The sequence below is a fragment of the Penicillium hispanicum genome (assembly GCF_028827665.1).
Source record: "Penicillium hispanicum strain IBT 35686 chromosome Unknown utg000007l_segment0_segment0, whole genome shotgun sequence".
Taxonomy (NCBI): Eukaryota; Fungi; Ascomycota; class Eurotiomycetes; order Eurotiales; family Aspergillaceae; genus Penicillium; species Penicillium hispanicum.
In genome coordinates, this window is record NW_026623199.1 from 2535636 (window position 1) to 2554637 (window position 19002).

Below are 19002 nucleotides of genomic sequence, written 5' to 3' on the forward strand. Positions count from 1 at the left end.
GGTTACTTGCTGCTCACCCCTCACCCGCCGCTACAAAGCGCATCACTCCGACTGTGCTCTTCTTGTTCACGCCACCGCCGAGCAATCTGTTCTCGAGTGGGGACCTGCTGTGGAGGGCTGCAGCCGATGTCACTGCATGAGGGGGAGGAGATAACCCAGGCCAATTGAAGATGCCTCGCACATCTCCGTAAACGAACTTCGTGTCCTTCGCGTGGGCAGATAGGCCGTTGGCCCGGAATCCGTCGCTGTCCCGGAAGCTATAGAGTGGATGGCTCGGCGTCTGACCGCACCGGGATCAGAATCATCAAAACAACGAAAAAAGTTTTGGTTGCAATTCCCCGCGATCCCTTTTCTTCTGCATCGATCTCATTCGAGCAAAAAGAAATGTAGACCGCTACTTCGCGTGGGACAACTACGAAATGCGTGGGCGATGGGCTGTTTCCGGTGATGAGCGGGATGCTCAACCCCGCTTGCGCTGCATCGCGGACCGATATCAGTGTCCCATTGCTATCGGCAGGCGAGCCGGTGGAGGCACAGAAGAAGCATTCTTGAGTGGATCTCCAATAAGACCTGGTGGTTCGATCTAGCTTGATTTGTTAACAGAAGCCGGATAGTCTCAAGTGGTTCCTGTGGTGGGTGCGTAGGCCCGGGCTATTTAATCTGCAGAAATCGCTCGATCTGCACGCTTGATCATTCAGTGAACAGGGGTATTCGCTTTTGTCTTTCATATTCCTGTCTCGAACTCTCCAACATCAATTAGCGAGGGACTTCACCCAGGATGTTGTTTGGCTCCGTCCTCACCTCGGCCTTCCTGGCGCTCCAATTGGGCTCAGATGCTCTGGTTGCAGCCAAGCATGGCCGCTTTGCAGAGCTTTCTCGTGCTCCATTGGCAAAAGCCAAACGAGCTGTCGAGGCGACTCAGCATAAGCCTGAGCGCTCTGACAAGAAGCATCGCTTTCTGAGCGACGATACTAAGCGTGAGTGTGCCCCATAACCTACCACTCTTGATCGAGGTGTGTAGAAAGAAGCTGACCTGCTTCTCAGCCTATGTGGTTGAGAGTCTGCCTGATGTCAATTTTGATCTTGGTGAGATGTACTCGGGTTTGGTGCCCATTGACAAGGACAATGCTTCGCGGGCCCTGTTCTTCGTCTTCCAGCCCACTATTGGCAAACCTGTCGACGAGATCACGATTTGGCTCAATGGCGGTCCTGGGTGCAGTTCCATGGAAGGCTTTCTTCAGGAGAATGGCCGCTTCGTCTGGCAACCGGGCACTTATGCTCCCGTGGAGAATCCTTATTCTTGGGTGAATTTGACCAACGTGCTTTGGTAGGTCCTAGGAAACAGACTCAAATGCGGCGCAGAAGTTGTGTAGTAACTTCCAATCAGGGTTGATCAGCCCGTCGGAACCGGCTTTTCCATCGGTACACCGACAGCCTCAACGGAGGAGGAGATTGCACAAGACTTTGTCAAGTTCTTCAAGAACTGGCAGGAAATTTTCGGAATTAAGAACTTCAAGATTTATGTGACCGGTGAAAGCTATGCGGGTCGCTATGTCCCCTACATCTCGGCCGCAATCCTTGACGAGAAGAACAAGGAAAACTTCGATCTGCACGGTGCTCTGGCCTATGATCCCTGCATCGGCCAGTTTGACTATGTTCAAGAAGAAGCACCAACTGTGCCATTTGTGCAGAAGCATGCGAATATGTTCAACTTCAACGCCACCTTCATGGCCCAGCTTGAGAGGCTGCATGAGTCGTGCGGATACTCCGAATTCATCGACAAATACTTGACCTTCCCTCCCCCCGAGGCGCAGCCACCCAAATTCTTCAACTATACATCCGATGCTAACTGTGATGTGTTTGACCTGGTGTACAATGAAGCCTTTAATGCCAACCCGTGCTTCGACCTGTACGAGGTCAACACGGTGTGTCCCTTGCTGTGGGATGTGTTGGGTTTCCCGGGCTCGCTGAACTACATGCCTGAAGGAACGACAGTGTACTTTGACCGCGCGGACGTGAAGAAGGCGCTCCACGCGCCCAATATCACCTGGTCGGAATGCTCGACCGAGTCCGTCTTCACGGGTGGCGGCTCCGGCCCCGAGCAGGAGGGTGACACCTCGGCGAACCCGATTGAGCATGTTCTGCCCCAGGTCATCGAGGCGACCAATCGCGTCCTCATTGGTAACGGTGACTATGACATGGTCATCATCACCAACGGTACTTTGCTGGCAATCCAAAACATGACCTGGAACGGCCACCTGGGCTTCCAGAGTAAGCCCGAGACCCCTATCAACATCGAGATTCCCGATCTCATGTACGCGAGTGCCTTTGCGGAGAATGATGCTACTGGGCTTGATGGACCCCAGGGCATAATGGGTATCCAGCACTATGAACGTGGACTGATGTGGGTTGAGACCTATATGTCGGGGCATATGGAGCCGCAGTACCAGCCGCGTGCATCTTACCGACATCTGGAATGGCTGCTTAAACGCACTGACGAGATCTGAGCGGATCGTAAAAGCTTCCACTGCGAAGAGACGCATCTGAGGATTTTGAGTACCTATGTACATAGAATAGCAGCAAGGGCATGTAATTGACAACCAACGAATTCCGAGTCCTAGAGGCAACTCCTGTTAACATTCACGGATCATGGCTCTCCGGCAGCCACATTCAACTGCTCACTTTTGTATTGTATTTCAGCTACCCAGAACATACGAAACTCGAAAGACCGATCCGTCCTGTCTCTGCGCGTAGTGAATCCCTCCCGAGTTTATCGCTAGTGGATTGGTTGTTAAAATTGTTTCCCGCGGAAAACTTCCCTACTTCTCCAACGGCAAATTGGGTCAAAGGAGTTGAGTTTTTAGAAATCCAAAACAAGCTCCCTTAGTATATCTCGTCACAAGCACCGGGGCCAGGTTTCCTTTTCAAGTATATATTCACGGATTCTAAATAGGTAGTAAACTGGCTGGTCCGTTGTGAGACTATCTGAGAGGCAATACTTGGGGGGGGGGGTCTATTTTATCTTCAAGAATCTACTCGTCTAGAATTTCGCCACTATAGAGCATCGCAGGGTCGGGCAATTATATGATAGATGCAGTTGTATTGAATTTCTCTGAGGGCAATGGTATTACCTACTATGGCTTGTACTACGCAGGACATCGCGTCCGACATCGCCTCCCCTTGTACTCAGAACACGCTCATCAGGTTGAGATCACATATAGTCACCTGAGTGGCCGAAATGATTGTAACCGAATCTATAGGCCTATACATATTCAGGTCGCTGCGCCAAGATGATATTTGCCCCTCATCGTTGCCCGGCACATGCAGGTGAAAATTCTTATATCCCGCAGTAGATCAGGGTTTGTCGAAAATCCAGGCTTTTTTCTTCACATTTATTCTTCCTTTTTTTTCACGCCATGATGATCTTGCCTTCATTCTGCAGAAAGACGAGAGGCATGGGAGCAGCGTTGCATTGAGTTACAGTAGGAGTCGAATTCCCGAGAGGAAATATCCATAGTAGACGGGCCTTGCCGATGGGTGAGCCGAGCCACGGCCGACGAGATTCCCATTTACAAGGAGCATTTGAGTAACGTGACAAATGAAATAATAACAATGGCCCAGGGTGTCGCATGCAGAGCAGTCGCCACAAGTAGTGTGGCCTTCATTGTGTGGCGTTAGGCGGCGCCTGCCGCAAGGCCCGGTATTGTAAATGTACCGGTAACTCACGATGGCCAGCTTGACCGTCCAAATGACTCTGCTTCGAGGAGTTATGATTGGCTTCAGTGGAAGGTCGAGAGGGAAGACATCCATCCTTGGATGGTTACAGTGAATCGCCGAATGCGGAAGGGATACGCCGCCGCCAAGACTAGTGACTAGGGGCCGTCTTTGGAGGGCGTGCAAGTAGAGGGGAGCATCTCTCGATGGGCAATTGATCAACTCGATAGGAAAATCATGAGAAGGAACGCAGTTTCCGCGGGAATGGAATCATCGCGCACCGCCGCTGGTAGGGCTGAGGGGAGGGTGAGATGGGCCGCAACCCGATTGCAAGGAAAACGAAGAGCGCGGTGATGACGTCGGTGCCGAGCATGCGGAGATCGCATGCGGGCTTCTTATCTTTCTTTGGCCGTGAGAGTTTGGAATTGTAATCATGGATGCCTGTCGAGGAATACGGAGTCTCCCTGTAACTCGTTCGTTCCCACTGTCGGACCGTGCTGATCAGTAGATAGGAGTAACTGTAGATGGAGATCCTTCGCTCTTTCCTTTCTTTTTCTTCTCACACTTTTCACCTATTCGGGCAAACCCGATCGTCGCCAACGTCCCAGACGCAATTTCTGAAGTCCGGGCCGTGGCGTTGTTCCAATCTGCTTTCTACTTTTCGACTTTTCGAGTAGAAGTAGAGGGGAAAAAATACAGGTCGGTCTCAGCAATACCGCCGCACTAAACCCTAGGCGGAATGGCCGAACCCGAATGGTGGATTCTGGCGCACTGGACCCGTTTTGCTGGTAACCGCAGAACGGCCAACCCGTAATCAAAGAAAAGGGAAGGAATCGAGGTTCTATATAGGGCTTCGTCAATCCCACCTTCCTTCCTCTTCTTTTCTCTCTCTCCTCCCAAGTCTTTCTCCTCCATCACTCGACTCTTTCCATTCTGGGTCTGAGGGGGGAGCTGCCACTAGCTACCTCGTCCTTTTTTCCACCAGCAATCGTCAGATTCGCTGGAGTTGATATTCAAGGCGGAGCCCATCCTACGTCGTCATCCTCACCTGTGAGACAACAGAAAAGAAAGTCAAAGACAAGACGAATTGGTTCAACCACAGCCAAGCACGTCGAATTCTTGATGCACATCGATTCTGCTCTACAGTAGCAAACAACATTGCGGCAACCGAATCTGATATCCCGACTACGCCGATCAGCGTCTAGCTTCACATACTGTACGAGTTGACGATTGCGGTCTCGGTTCACCCAACGCAAGCTTGCCCCGACCCGTCACGGCGTTTCCACTCCCCAACCAGCACGACCCTAGACTCCCGATTGCAACAACGTCGAACGCGCCAATTTTGTAGCCTTGTTGCAACAACTCGCTCACAGAATCCGTTAGAGTCCCAGCCTTTCAACAGTCGTTGAGAGCTGCCTCTGTCCTCATATTCCCATAGGCGCTTTCCTCCCAAGCCGAGGTTCTTCGATCTGATTCCCGCAAGCGCCTCGCCCAATATTCATCATCATGGGTCTGTCAAAGTTGAGCCCCTTCAAAAAGGATCGTCAGAATTATCCAGGCGTTGTGATACCACTGGCCAGTGCTCCCGACCACTCAGCGACACCCCCGGACCCGGAGAAGAGAAACTCTCTATCCTCTAACCCGGACGCTGACAAGTCTTTGGACCGACCTTCCTCCTCAGAAAATGGCTCCGCCGGCCCTGTCACAGAGACTGGCCATCTGACTATTGAAAAGCTTCGTGCAGAGATCGACGCCGATGTGGTTGCATCGGGTCATGACTCCATGTATGACCGTATGTGCCCTATTCCAGTTCCGAGTATTGCAGCCCCGTCCCAAAGCGCCATTTCCCCAACCTACAATTTTCTAAGAGCTATTGAGTCTATAAGTATATGTGACCTAATTGTGGTAATTCTCCAGGGAAGGCAAAGGTTATCAACCGTGCACTCCAAGATATTGGCATGGGCCGGTATCAGTGGCAGCTCTTCTTCCTTTGTGGCTTTGGATGGACCGCGGATAAGTAAGCTTTCATTACACTCGTTTCTCCTTCCAGAAGGATAAACTAACCTTGTTTTTGTAGCCTCTGGCTTCAGGTAAGCAACTGACGATTGATATAGTTCATGGTCATACGATGGAGTACTAATCCCGAGCAGGGAGTTGCCCTTACTTTGACACCCCTCTCCTATGAATTTGACGTCTCCGAGTCGCGTGTTCGATTTACTACTTGCGCTCTCTTTCTGGGATTATGCATTGGTGCCTCTTTTTGGGGCGTTGCTTCTGATATTATCGGACGTCGCCTGGCGTTCAACACCACTCTATTTATGGCTGGTGCATTTGGCCTGGCTGCTGGCGGTGGTCCTACTTGGATTGGGTATGTCTCCCTCAACTACTACTATCACGTCTCCAAATTCCTCGGGAATATTTCACTAATAAAGTATGCAGTGCTTGCGCTTTGTTTTCTTGCCTTGGGCTCGGCGTGGGTGGAAACCTGCCGGTTGATGGCGCCCTCTTTCTGGAATTCCTGCCCTTCGCCTCGGGCAATATGTTGACCATGCTGAGTGTCTGGTGGCCTGTTGGCCAGCTCATTGGTAGTCTGCTTGCCTGGGCCTATGTCCCCACCTATAGCTGTGCGAGTTCCGCCGGTTGCACCAAGTCCGAGAACATGGGCTGGCGCTATTTGGTCTTGACTCTGGGTGCCATCACCTTCTGCATGTGGATTGCACGCTTCTTCCTTTTCCATCTGTACGAGTCGCCGAAGTTCCTCCTATCTCGCGGTCGCCAGGAAGAGGCTGTTGCATCCGTCCACGGTATTGCGTACAAGAACAAAGCGAAGACCTGGCTGACGAATGAGATCCTCAACGAGATTGGCGGCCACGCCGAGAAGAAGGAAGATGAGAAACTTTCTAATACTGAAATAATCAAGCGCTTCTTCTCCAAGTTCTCGATGGACCGCATTGCCCCCTTGTTCGCCAACAAGCGTCTGGGTTTCACCACCGTCCTGCTCTGGTTCTGCTGGGCCACCATTGGCATGGGCTATCCTCTCTTCAACGCCTTCTTGCCACAGTACCTGGGCAAGTCGGGCGGCAGCACCAACTCCACCTATATCACCTACCGCAACTACGCGATTTCCTCAATTGTCGGTCTCCCAGGATCCGTCCTAGCATGCTACACCGTGGAAATCAAGTATATCGGCCGCAAGGGCACCATGGCCATCGCCACTATGATCACCGGCGTGTTACTTTTCTGCTTCACTGCCTCCACCAACGCCAACGTCCAGCTGGCCTGCACCTGTCTCGAGGCCTTCTTCCAGAACATCATGTACGGTGTTCTGTATGCCTACACCCCGGAGGTGTTCCCTGCCCCGAATCGTGGCACTGGCACTGGCATTTCTAGCTGCCTGAACCGTATCGCCGGTCTCTGTGCTCCGCTGGTTGCCATTTATGCCGGCGATGCTACCCCCGATGCGCCCATTTATGCCTCCGGGGCGCTGATTCTTGCTGCCTTTGTGGCGATGACCCTTCTCCCCATTGAGACACGCGGCAAGCAGACATTATAGTGCGCACGAATGTGTTTGTTTCACATTTCATTTCATCTCATCGAAAGCTGCTCAAAAACGTATAACATGTATACGGAATGACTATCAAAAGAGGCCTGGTGCCTTGTGTGTGTGTGAGAGAGTTTATCTTTGTTTCAAGTACATTTGACATCGTGGAGTGCCAGGAAACTCCCAGGTGGATATACAAAGTGCAAGATACCAATACGACCTTTCAATCAAACTGTTCTGTAATGCAATACTTCGATATCGTGCTTTGACGTGACACATTCCCCAGCCTTCTATGCCGTAGCCGGTTCTGGATTTCAGTTGTATACTCGTCTACTAGACACCGTGATACTCCAATCTATCCACAGCCACAACTAGATGTGCAAAAGCCCAATATCTAAAGAATGGGTAGCAACAGGGGATCTCCAACGCCCCTCAATATAGACGAAGTCCCTACCAAATCGCCTCTACGAACGGAGCCCAAAATGAAGGAATACAGTAAGTTGACGGGAGCAACACGGAAGCAATAGTGGGAAGAAATGATCACCAAAAAGTCCATTGCATGGCATCAAGTCAAGCAGGACTCAGCCAACAGATGCAATTGGAAGAAAAGTATGGAGAGTCCCTGGAACACGACACAACAACGCGCATAGCCATATAACACAGCGGGAAATCAATATCCTTGGTATGTAGACCCTTAGATGACAACTGAACACAGTGGAACTCCATCCCGACCAAGCAAGCTCCGGGCGTAGTAGACAAGATAACCAGAATCGGAGCAATCGCCAATCAAATCCATCCCCATTCCCTTCCCAGGTACCGGTGCCAGTCAAATGAGATATTATCGTCTTCGCCGGATAGATTCGAATAACGAGCACAGAGATAAAGTGAGATGATGGACGTACGAAGAAGCGAAATAAAGCGGCGAGGAGTCATAAGAAACTCGGAAGCGCATATAAGGTAGAATGGTAGAGCCAAATGAAAGCAAAGAAGCAAGGAGAAAAAAAAAGCAGATCCATGCAGCATATCGCTCGTGAAAAACACAGAAGAAAGGATCGACCCAGACGCTAAAACACCAGAATCCTTTTCGTGTACAAAATTCTCATGTTTATGCCACTGGCTGCCCATTGTTGCGACGGCCACGCTTCTCCAGCAGTGTGGCGCCATCCAGGCTGAGCTCGAAGGGTTGATGAGATTTGCGCGCGATGCTGCTCTTAGCTGCTGCGGCGACGGTTGCGTCGTGCTGCCCGTAGCCCTGCTGCCGAGGTTGACGGTGGGCCTGCCGTGCCTGTGCGGCACTACTTTGGGCTCCGAGATTCGTGGATCGAAGCTTCGCCTCCATCCCGGCCATGTCGCCTTGCTGACCAGTCGCTTTGACAACCTTGGCGGGGGGTTGCTCAGCATTTTCAACGTGGGGTCGGTAGTCAAATTCATCATCGTAATCTTCGTTAAGGGAACCGAGGGCAGATTGGAACCCTGCGGCTGGATTGCCGCTTCGGACACCCTGTCGAAAGTTACGGCGGCGCTTGCCCTCCTCTTCTTGGCGGTGGACGGCATATCCGACATCGAATACCTCACGTAGGTTGAACGCCCCAGGCGAGCGGAAGTCCATTCGACGTTCTGAAGCTGCAGACGGCGCGTCCATAAACCGAGCACTGGCTGGCTGATACGGGGCCTGATCGGCACCGACAGGATCGAGCTGCTCGAGTTTATTCTGGCGGACCTGTCCAAATGGCGTGGCTAGAGGAGGAGCATCGGGCGCCGCGGTGGTTTCCTCATCGGTTTGACGGATCCAAGGGTGGGCGAGGAATTCCTTGATGGTATATCGCTTCTCGGGGTCGACTGTCAGCAGGTGGGAGATGAGATCCTGGGCCGACTTGGAGATATCGTCCCACCAGGGCGAGAGGAAGGTATACTGGCCTCTCGCTACCTTCTCGGTGAGAACCTGGATGCTCTCGTCGTAGAAGGGAGGAAAGCCACAGAGCAACGTGTAGAGTACACATCCCATGGCCCACATATCAACACTCTTCGAGTATCGTTCATCCTTTACAATCTCAGGAGCGGTGTATCCAACGGTTCCACAGGGAGTCATGGTCTGGCTATCCCAGATGACCTTGGAAAGACCGAAGTCGGCGATTTTGATCTTGCCAATGCCACCCGAGCCGACACCGACCGTAAACTCTCCTTCATCTTCTTTCTCTTCGTCGCCCGGCTGCTGGGGTTTCGGATGTTTGCTCGGAACGAAGGGGATTTGGTAGAAAAGGATATTCTCTGGTTTGATATCACTGCGTAGCATGTTAGCCGAGGAAGAGGCTAGGGATGAAGGGCCAGTACAAACCGATGCACCACGCCAGAAGTTTCATGAAGATATTCAATGGCCTTGGCTACCTGTAGAATCACATGCCGGCTAAGGTCCTCGCTAAAATAGGTCAATCGCACGATTTGGTGGAACAACTCGCCTCCAGGGCAGAGCTCGAGAACAATGTAGTAGTATTGCCGAGACTCGGAGAAATCAATCAACTTGGTGATATTGGGGTGGTCTAGATTGCGCATGATTTGAACCTCCTTGAGGATGTTGGCTCGCTGTAGGACAGAACAAAGTCAGCAACAAGTCATCGCGACGAATTGGATGACCGCGTAACATAACAGACACCGGAAAGCTAGTGACACCCGATTCACCACTGCCACGGTGATGGGTATGAATCAGGAAGACATGGTCTAGAAGAGGTTTGCCCACCTCCGCAGCCTTCGGAACCTTTTTGACGCTTGGACGAAGAGGATCATTCTACCAGAAAAAGAAGATTGGCGACGATTCACATGTGGATAGACCCGAATTGGACCATGCCACCAGAAATGCACACAAAGCCAGACACGAGCCAAGGAAATGAAGACCTTTTGGTCACCCTACCTGATTGCTGTTCATTTCAAACTTGCGGACCACCTTGATGGCCACCTCGCCATACTCGGTTGTCGAATCCTTGGCGCGGTAGACATTGCTAAAGGCACCGTCGCCCATCTTCTCGACGAGGATCCAACGATCTAAGCCCGGATACTTGGGCATCTTCGTGCGGTTGACATTCTCTTCCGCCACCAGCCGCTCAATTTCCACCGAGCGATCTCGCCTGACCTGGGATTCGGTTGTTTTCTGTGATGCAGCAGGGCCATTTCCACGAAGATCGCCGGTCTCAAAGGCAGTGAGCGCAGGGGAGAATTGACCTTGAGGCTGCGGTTGCTGTTCGGCGTGGACGGTGGAGACGTCGGTGGTGGGTTCGGAATGAGGGGTTACAAGGCGGGCTTGTTTCCCATGCCGAATGAAGTTCTTGATATTCTGTATGGTACTCATCGTGTCGGGTCGAGAAAGAAAGGGCGAAAGAGGGAAGAGGGGAAGAGGGAAGAGGGAAGACCGTCCGTGGTAAACGACTCGCCGACTGAGAAAAAGTTGGCAGAGACGCGGAGGGAGGGGGAATAAAGAGATCAGAGGCCTAAGGATTGAAAGGACTCAAAACTCTACACCCCGCGACTAAGATCCAGAAAGGTAAAAGAGAATGGGTGGGGGAGGAAGAGAAGAAAGATAGCAAAAGGGGGGGGGGAAGCAGAACACAACCTGGCCGGGATGAGGTCAGAATTCCCATCCGGAGGGGAGCGACAACGCCTATGACGACGTATGGCCGGGCGATGTCATCGTGGTTGCGGGTTGGCGGCTTCCGCGACACCGTCACTACTAGTTACTACAGTACGATAGAGAGAGACAAACAGCACGATGGACGACAGTCATTACGATGGGCAACTGCGCATCTGGACGCAATTAGTGAGTTACCTGTCCGTCCGCTCTGGCGTCATGGATCGCCACTTCCAACGGCTGACTATATCAACCGGGCTCTTCCCTGTTCTTGCGCCGGCGATAGATTGACAGATTGACGACAAGTCGCCTCTGGCCAAATTCAGGACTGTTGACGTCTTAATGGGCTCCCCCCGGGTGGATTCTCGTTTCTCGTCCGTTGTGTGTCCTCCCGATCTTTTCGTCTTTCGACGTAGGCCTTTGACCTGTGCTGTCTTTGCTTATCGCGCACTCTCATCTTGGGTCGAGCCAAGCTTGGTCGAGGCTGTGTGGAGTGGCATATCGTCATCTTCGCCACATGCCCCCTCCCTCGAGGTGTGATTCTCCTCGAGAGGGTGGCTGCGCTTTCATTCGTGCGGCTCGCTGGCCCCGAGATTTGAGGCAGATTTGGTGCAGCGCAGGGTGCATGGCTGGAATGGGCAATGGATATTGGAAAGTGACCTGCATCAAGGGCCAAACATTGCTCAAATGCAAGGAGGCCGGAAGTGAGAACCCTGAAACATCCACCAAGTGAAGAGAGAGTTCAATCCAGGAACGTATCTGCGAAGTCACCAACGTCGAATGTGCATGTCGTCCTGCTCGTGAGGGAGATGGAGTGGAAGTCGTGGAGAGGCGACCAACGGGGCCAAAGGCGCCTTGAAACACGCATGTGGACTCGTGGCTTCTTAGGGACACCTCATTGTTTGATAGTTTACCTGTCACTATTACTCGTCACGAGGAGGAACGAACTACTACTATATAGTAACTAGGACCTGTTAGACTCTTGTAGATACGTGGAGTGTTCCTTTGTCTTCCTGCAGCGAATAAAACCCTCCAGTTGAGCTGTTCCTTCTCCCCAGCCCCTCGCCAACCACCTTACGCCGTTGTATGCGCTCGGTCACTGCACCCTTATCGGCCGTTGTGGACTCGCTCGACTGATCGACTCCCTTGCATCTCCTGTCGAGACCTGTCCATCTCCTCTGATTTCACCACCCCCGACCCGACCGCGATGCGACCCTTGCGATCCGTCGCTGAACTCGTCTGAAATCGCCTAGGGGCCATGCCATTATCATCTTCTTGACCACCTCTCTCATTATCGCCTTTCCTCACTGATCGGATCGCAGTGGTCTGCTTGGTGCTCGCGACTCGGACCCACGATATGCCAGGCGTGGAGGTGTCAAGCGCATCGGTGGATTCGCCAGGGCGACCGCTTCTCAGGTCCCACAAGACGCTTCCACGGAGGGGTATCGTGGTCCCCAATGTCGACCTCATCCAACCGGTCTCCCCGGATCAGAACAGCATGCTCGCTGCGGCGCCCGCTCCTCCGTTGACTCCGCCGGGCGCGAACCAGGACGAAGTCATCGAGGAGGACTCCACGCCGCGAAAGAACCACTCATCACTCTCCGAACTCCAGACGACAGGATTGACGCCCCGGAGACTGTCTAAGCCCCCAACGCCGGATGTGACACCTCCTCGCACAACTTCAACCAAGCGACCGCCACTCAACCAGCCGGTGCATTTCTCCTCGTCGTCGCGGGCCGAATCCTTTCAGACCGCATGCGAGAGCATCTCCTCCGACGGCGATATGAAAACTCCCATTCCATCATCGCAGAAAACGAGGCGACGGATGTCTTCTAAACGGAATGCGTCGAATGGGGCTTACGGAAAGCCCCTTTATGCTAAAGACGCTCCCCCGTCGGCGTCCCAGCCACACAGCGAGACGGAATATGAAACCGGCTTCGAATCCTTTGATGGAGACTGGGCATCCAACCTCAATGATGGATCTCCCACGCCGCTGCCTGGAAAGCGAAACCCTTCAAAGCCTCGACGGCAGTTGGGCTGCGAAGCGAGTGCAGATAATGACACGCTGAACGTGCTGCATCTCGATGCTTCTTTGATGCGGGAAAAGAGTTTACGGGACCGGCTGCAGAAATCCCATGTGCTAGCAGCCAGTCCGTCCATGGAGCAGTTCCGTGAAGACATTGGCTGGCCATCCTACGATGGCCTTGCACACTCCGAAGACCCAGATTCCCGCCGCTTATCTGCGATCTCTTCGACATCCACCGTGGAGGCGATGATCATCGACTCACCAAAGCGAGCCCAACGATTATTGCGACACACAGAAAAGCGAAGCTCACTCCGGTCTGCTAGCTCGCCCATCACAAGGTCGGAAGGCACATCCACGGCGTCTCGTCCTGAGTCGCAGCACCGCTTGGTCCACAAGGCTGCTCGCATCTCCGAACAGGATCGCCGAAGCATTTCATCAGACATCTCTTTCTCCGCCAAGACCATTGAAAGTGCACCTCGTGCATCAATTGATATCATTCCGGTGGTGGTTGTGCCAGAGAGACGCTCATCTCTTAAATCGGGGCCCAATAGCCATGCGTCTTCGAAACCCGGCTCTCAGCGGTCCAGTCGGCGCCCTCCAGCGGCACCGGCAGGATCCGTGGAGGTACCACGGCAGAAGAAGCGAACAATGTCTGACTCGGTGTCTGCACGGTCCCGAGACCTGGACTCGAGGGGCCGTCCCTTTGGTCGGCCTATCATCCCGCCTCGCAGCTCATCACTTTCCGCACCGACGAGTCGCAACAATTCCCGTGCCACATCCCTTACCTCAGAGAGCTTGCGAAGTCACACACTGGCCCTGGATTTGGAGATGCAAAAACGCCGTGAGCAGCAGCCTGTGTCACCACCACGCCACAACATCCTGGGCGCTAGCAGCCAGCACCAGAACAAGCCTCAGACCCAGGCCCAAACCCAGCCTCAGGGCCGAGGCCGTGGTCTATTAGAGCCTGTGAATCTGCCTACACTATTGATCAGCTCTGAAGACATGGCGACTCTCCGACCACCCTCGTTACCCTTTACACAATGGTCGATACCGTCGTCGTCTCCAGGTCCCATCGAAATTCGAGAGGCTACTGCTGTCAGCCTGTTTGCCCATAACAATCGATCACTATTGTTGGTCGAACAGGGAGTGCCTGCGCCTGAGATACGCACACTTCAGGCGTTCCATCAAGAACTTTCCGATCGCAACACTAACCCCCAGACTCCGGACAATCCCCCTCAAGCTCTGACTCTGTTCGTGGACTCTCCACTGAAGAACCCTCGTCCACCACCCAAGCCTCCAATATCTTCAAAGCCTCTTCCCGCACTCCCAACAGAAGAGAAAAACAAGGAGGGGCTCCAAGATAGTAATGGACGCCTGGGTCGTCGATGGGGCTCTGTTCGTCGTACGTGGGCTGCGCGACCTCGATCGGATTCTTTCAATACAATGACACGATCACTCTCCATCCGCTCAGCGAAGAACCGCAAAGCAGGAATGGAGATGGACAGTCGCCTCCACCCTTTTTGGCGGCCACGGGGGTTCTGGGAGGATATTTCTGGATCACCCAAGAAAGGCAACTCAGCTCGCCAGAGCCTGCAGAATCCTGACGACCCAATGATTGTCAACAATTCCCTGGGGCTGCCCCAGCAGCGGGTTATCTTCGACGGACCTTCTTCCTTTGCCTGCCGCAGCCCTGAAATGAAGCGCCTGTTCGACTTGAATGCTAGCCATGGCAGCTTAGTTGACCGGAGCATTCTTCGCACCACATCGCCCCTGTACCAGCACCATTACCGCTCCCTTGGTCGATGGGGACTTCGCCTTCGATCGATGTCGCTGCGTAACGTGCGAAACCGCTGGCGACGCATGCGTCAGAAACGCGACGAGAGAAAGCGAGCAGTGCGCCGGGAAACACTCAAGCAGAGCATTGGTGGGCCTGTCTATGTGACGTCGAGTGCCGCCAATGGCGTCGTGCAGTGACTGGGATATCTTCATGCCACGTTGTGCTTTCTATTTGGACTGGACATGTTTCACACGACCATATTTACGATGACGATGCATCCAGGCGTCTGATTGTTCTTTTTTTCTTTTGCGTTACTGCCCTGGATTGCCTTGCTGATATTTCCCATCTTCTTGTCATCTTGCGAACTTTTGATACGAGATCTACGAAATTTACGAAGCACGATGATGACTCGATGACTCGATGACTTATGCCCGATTGCACCTGTTACGTTTGGCTGCCTCAAGATGTACCATAAGTTCTCTGCGTTACGTTGGATTTGCATATTGCTTCAGCTTTAGCCCGTGATTGAATATAGTTATATGCTTGCGATTTGCAGCACCATACGGATAGGAAAGAGAGGCAAGATACATTTGCTTGGGTATCATCATCATCATCAGAGCGTCGAAACTGTAGTCGCATGAAGAACCAGAAAAGAAAAAGAGGTGTCATCGTGCAACCCAGGCAATATCACCCCATTGCCGTTTCTCGCCTTCCTCGCCTTCCTCGCCTTCCCCTCCCACCGACATTCGATCGGCCCCGAATAGCCATTGATCCATACTCCGCCTCCCTGTCGCGTCGCTGTCTCCGCTGGTCCGGCGTCTCCGACGGCTCTGAATCCCCTTGACTTTCCTGGCGTTCCCTACTACTTCCATCACCAAGTGCCGTTGCCGTGCGGCGTGCCCGGTTGAGCATGGCCTCCCAAGTGGAAGGGTCGAGGAAGGGCTGTGGGGGCATCGCGAAAGAGACCTCGATACGCGCAGGTTGGTTATCTAGTTCATGCCCATTTGCAACCGTCTGGTCTGTGCTCTCCTCGTCGTCTTCATCAGAGAAATGTAAGGTGTATGGGTTGGCTTTCTTCATGCGCGTCTCGGCCGCAACGGCGCTAGGGTTGAGAATCTTGTGAACCGATTTGCGGTTCGATTCGCCGATCCTGCTTGGCGAGAGCAACGGCCGCTTCTGCGGGATGAGAAGAGGGCGAGAAGATGTCATTTTGAGAGGGTGGGAGTGCAAAGAGTGAGAGTCTAGGGAGAGGTCGGCCACGTCGGGCCGAGATGACCGTTCCGTCTTATCTTTTATCGCTTATCGGTATTCGACGTCTACGTTGATCGCGCGCTATCCGTTATTGGCTCCTTGGACTCCCACCACCAAGTCTGAATCACCAACCCCAGGGCTTATGTGCAGAATGCCCGCCCCGTTTCAAATTATTTCTCTCCGTCCCTGCGCCGCAGGTGCACCTTCAGCCCGAAATTGGGCACGTAGAACTCCTCGAATGACATGCTGCCTGTCAATGGGCCCTGCGCCGAGCCGGGCAGGATGTCAAAGTGCATCACCAGATGAGCGAAGACCAATTTCATCAAGACACTCGCCATCCAGCGGCCGGGACTGCAATGGAAACACGAACAGAGTGCGAGTCAGCCGCGGGTGCTCGGACGGTTGGAATCGAAAGAATCAAAAGCAAAAAAGAAAAGAAGCAGGGAATAAACGCCAAGTTTGCGTTGGGGGCGGGGAAGAGTCAGAGCCATTGAACCTACCAGGCATGCACACCCATTCCAAAGACGAGATAGTCGGGGCTCAGGTCCACAAGTCGGGTATGCGAGGCGCCGGCCTCGGCGCGCTTCACGAAGCGGAATCCGTCGAAGGCCTCCGGATTCTCGTATGATTTGCTTGATCGCTGGATCCAACCACTTGGGACGCCGATGTGCGTGCCAGGCTTGAGTACGACGCCTATGGGACCCGAGGGAACGGTGCTGTCAGCTCTAGATGCAACCCAACTGTATAATTTAGGTTGGTATGGGAAGGGCGTGGCGGTGTGAATAGGACGGTGTCAAACTAACCGTTGGAAAGCTCTAGTGCCGTGACGCAGACCCTGTGAGCAGAGACTGCAGGACAAACTGTTAGCATCATCTCCCCGAGTCCCGGCTTGCTGGTCAGATGGACATACCCGCTGCAGGGGGATGCAGGCGCTGGCACTCTTTCAGGAAACTGTCCAGCGCGACCATTCGATCGCACGCTGCGACGGTGACGCCCAGCTCGGTGAAAACGGACTTGACCTCATCACGCAGAGGCTGCACGTATTCGGGGCGTTGAGCGAGCTCAGCTAATGCGCCATAGAGGCCCTGTATATACGTGAGTATCTCCGGCCTTCTACCCTTCGTTTGGTTTCAATTGGAAAGTCCTTGGTATACCCACATAAGCTGTCGTGTAGATGAACGCAAACTGCAGAAGCAGCATCTCGCCGATCACCTCGGAGTAAGTCCATCGCTGGCGGAGAACCGAACTTTCATACAACCAGCGGAAGATCTCGATCTAGGGGGGGAAAGAGAGACCTTAGCTTGAACGGCTTCACCTTTCCACAGTGACTCCATGACTATAGACGGACAACCAAAATCAAGAAAGGAGAAAAAAAAGAAAAGGCAATGCATACCGGTTGCTCCGTCGGGCCAGGATGATTTCCGTTCATGCCTTTGCCTCTGGCCATTTCCTCGTTGTATTCCGCTGCCCGAGCGTCGAAGTGCTTAAGCAGGATCTTGCGCGAGGCATGCATATCCCAGCAAGTGCCCCACGTTGCCAAACGGCTAATGAATCCACCAATGTACCTGAGTTGTTTGAAAATGGTCAGTGAAACTCCCCCACTCATCAGCAGAGCGCACGAAATTACCGTTTCAGACAATCCGGGACCAGGAATTGCACGCGAGTGGTCAGGATCATCCCAAGAATATGGTCCTTGACAGCTTTGAGGTAATCGTCGTTCTGGGCGAGCCGTGCGCCAACCATGGCGAAGCTCCCGCTGCGCGCCACAATGGAGTATGCAAAGTCGAAGCAGCTAACGCAGCATCCTAGAACCAATGATGGACCTGATGAGTGTTTCCATTCTAGGATATAGAAGGGAAATAGCTCAAGAAAACACCTACCCCCGTCGTTGAAATCCAGAGTGCGCAGCTGGGACAGAATAGCCTCCTGCATCGAGGGCATATATCGATCCAGCTGTCGGTGCACCGTGCCGCGGATGACCCCCGGCGTTGTCTTCGCGATGGATGGCCATCCTCCTCCCGTCGGGAAATAACCAGGCATAACATGGGAGATTTGCAACAGCTGCAAATAGATCACTTGAGCGCCTCGCTGCGTGCAGGGATGATCGGATATCGGAACTATGCTTACCTGGTCAATCCACGGCTCGGGCGATGCCACCACACTTCGTGTAGTTCTGAGCTCGTCAATGAGCTCCGGCTTGCAAAGGATCACCTGGCCAAATCGGAACGTTCGCGGGATCTCGAATAGACCATCCGCGTATCGTGCATAGCCCTCTCGGATGAGTCCCGGCCCGTCGACGACGAACCGGTAGTGTTGGTACAGTATAGAGAGCGGGCCTTTGCCCGTCGCAAAAGGAACCTGGGCCTATAGCAGTGAAAGGCAATTAGTCCAATGGAAGAGCCATTTTGGAAGATACGCGGTTTATTTGCATCTCATATTGACTAATCAGTTGAAACCGGGGAGAACGGGGGGAGCAAGTATGAACTGACATTGGCCAAGCGCTTGGAGGTAATCACCAACGCAGACCCGGCCACCAAAGCAAGGACCACGGCCACACCAAGAAGGAATGCGACTATTTTCAGGCGGGGGTCAAGTCCGCTGAGCCAATAGCTCGGCGTAGAGGTCATGCCGCTCTTCGAGATCCAGGATTCAAAGGCAGCAAGTGGTTGACATAAAAGAGTAAGGGTCATAGAGAGACTCTAAAAGGGGGAACTGTGCATGCGGAACCCTGCAGGGAGGAATGGATGAAAGGTAAAATGCAATGGTGAAGTAGAGGGTGAAGTTGGAGTGAGTGAGGCCATTATAAGAGACATAGGGTGGCCTCATGCCACGGAGATTTGGGCTAGCTCGGCCCATTTCGATTGCCGGCGATGATAATACAAATGCCATATATCCAGGAAGATGACGCGAGCGAACTGGATTGGTCACCTGGAGCCACTCCAGCGCGGCCAAACTGCCAATGTGATATCCTGTGCAGCTGTCAAGGATGTTCGCACTGAGTATTATTTGCGCTGCTTCTGCTTCAATGGAACGTAACAGGGAGTAAACTGTATATTTGACAGAACGGACTCGATTTT

At 53.1% G+C, this 19002-nt stretch overlaps 6 protein-coding genes across 6 annotated transcripts; 3 read left to right on the forward strand and 3 right to left on the reverse strand.

The window, feature by feature from the left end:
* Window positions 1–778: 778 nt before the first annotated feature.
* sxa2 (putative pheromone processing carboxypeptidase (Sxa2)) lies at window positions 779–2507 on the forward strand (the record flags this gene model as incomplete). Its single annotated transcript, XM_056947888.1, has 3 exons — window positions 779–977; window positions 1045–1327; window positions 1388–2507. The coding sequence occupies 3 exons, from the start codon at window positions 779–781 to the stop codon at window positions 2505–2507; spliced, it is 1602 nt and encodes a 533-aa protein (XP_056797398.1).
* Window positions 2508–5220: 2713 nt separating this feature from the next.
* Window positions 5221–7267, forward strand: N7459_008721 (uncharacterized protein; the record flags this gene model as incomplete). The annotated part of the gene is made up of 5 exons (XM_056947889.1): window positions 5221–5506; window positions 5632–5731; window positions 5792–5804; window positions 5865–6082; window positions 6154–7267. The coding sequence occupies 5 exons, from the start codon at window positions 5221–5223 to the stop codon at window positions 7265–7267; spliced, it is 1731 nt and encodes a 576-aa protein (XP_056797399.1).
* A 1093-nt stretch (window positions 7268–8360) lies between these two features.
* N7459_008722 (serine/threonine-protein kinase) lies at window positions 8361–10595 on the reverse strand (the record flags this gene model as incomplete). The annotated part of the gene is made up of 3 exons (XM_056947890.1): window positions 8361–9537; window positions 9591–9835; window positions 10161–10595. 3 exons carry the CDS (start codon window positions 10593–10595, stop codon window positions 8361–8363), a joined length of 1857 nt encoding a protein of 618 aa, XP_056797400.1.
* A 1633-nt stretch (window positions 10596–12228) lies between these two features.
* N7459_008723 (uncharacterized protein) lies at window positions 12229–14871 on the forward strand (the record flags this gene model as incomplete). Its single annotated transcript, XM_056947891.1, has 1 exon — window positions 12229–14871. One exon carries the CDS (start codon window positions 12229–12231, stop codon window positions 14869–14871), a length of 2643 nt encoding a protein of 880 aa, XP_056797401.1.
* Window positions 14872–15361: 490 nt separating this feature from the next.
* On the reverse strand, window positions 15362–15883 carry N7459_008724 (uncharacterized protein; the record flags this gene model as incomplete). Its single annotated transcript, XM_056947892.1, has 1 exon — window positions 15362–15883. One exon carries the CDS (start codon window positions 15881–15883, stop codon window positions 15362–15364), a length of 522 nt encoding a protein of 173 aa, XP_056797402.1.
* A 212-nt stretch (window positions 15884–16095) lies between these two features.
* On the reverse strand, window positions 16096–18552 carry N7459_008725 (cytochrome P450; the record flags this gene model as incomplete). Its single annotated transcript, XM_056947893.1, has 10 exons — window positions 16096–16276; window positions 16426–16618; window positions 16729–16773; window positions 16836–17010; window positions 17084–17200; window positions 17319–17490; window positions 17553–17730; window positions 17806–17986; window positions 18053–18289; window positions 18415–18552. 10 exons carry the CDS (start codon window positions 18550–18552, stop codon window positions 16096–16098), a joined length of 1617 nt encoding a protein of 538 aa, XP_056797403.1.
* Window positions 18553–19002: the final 450 nt, after the last annotated feature.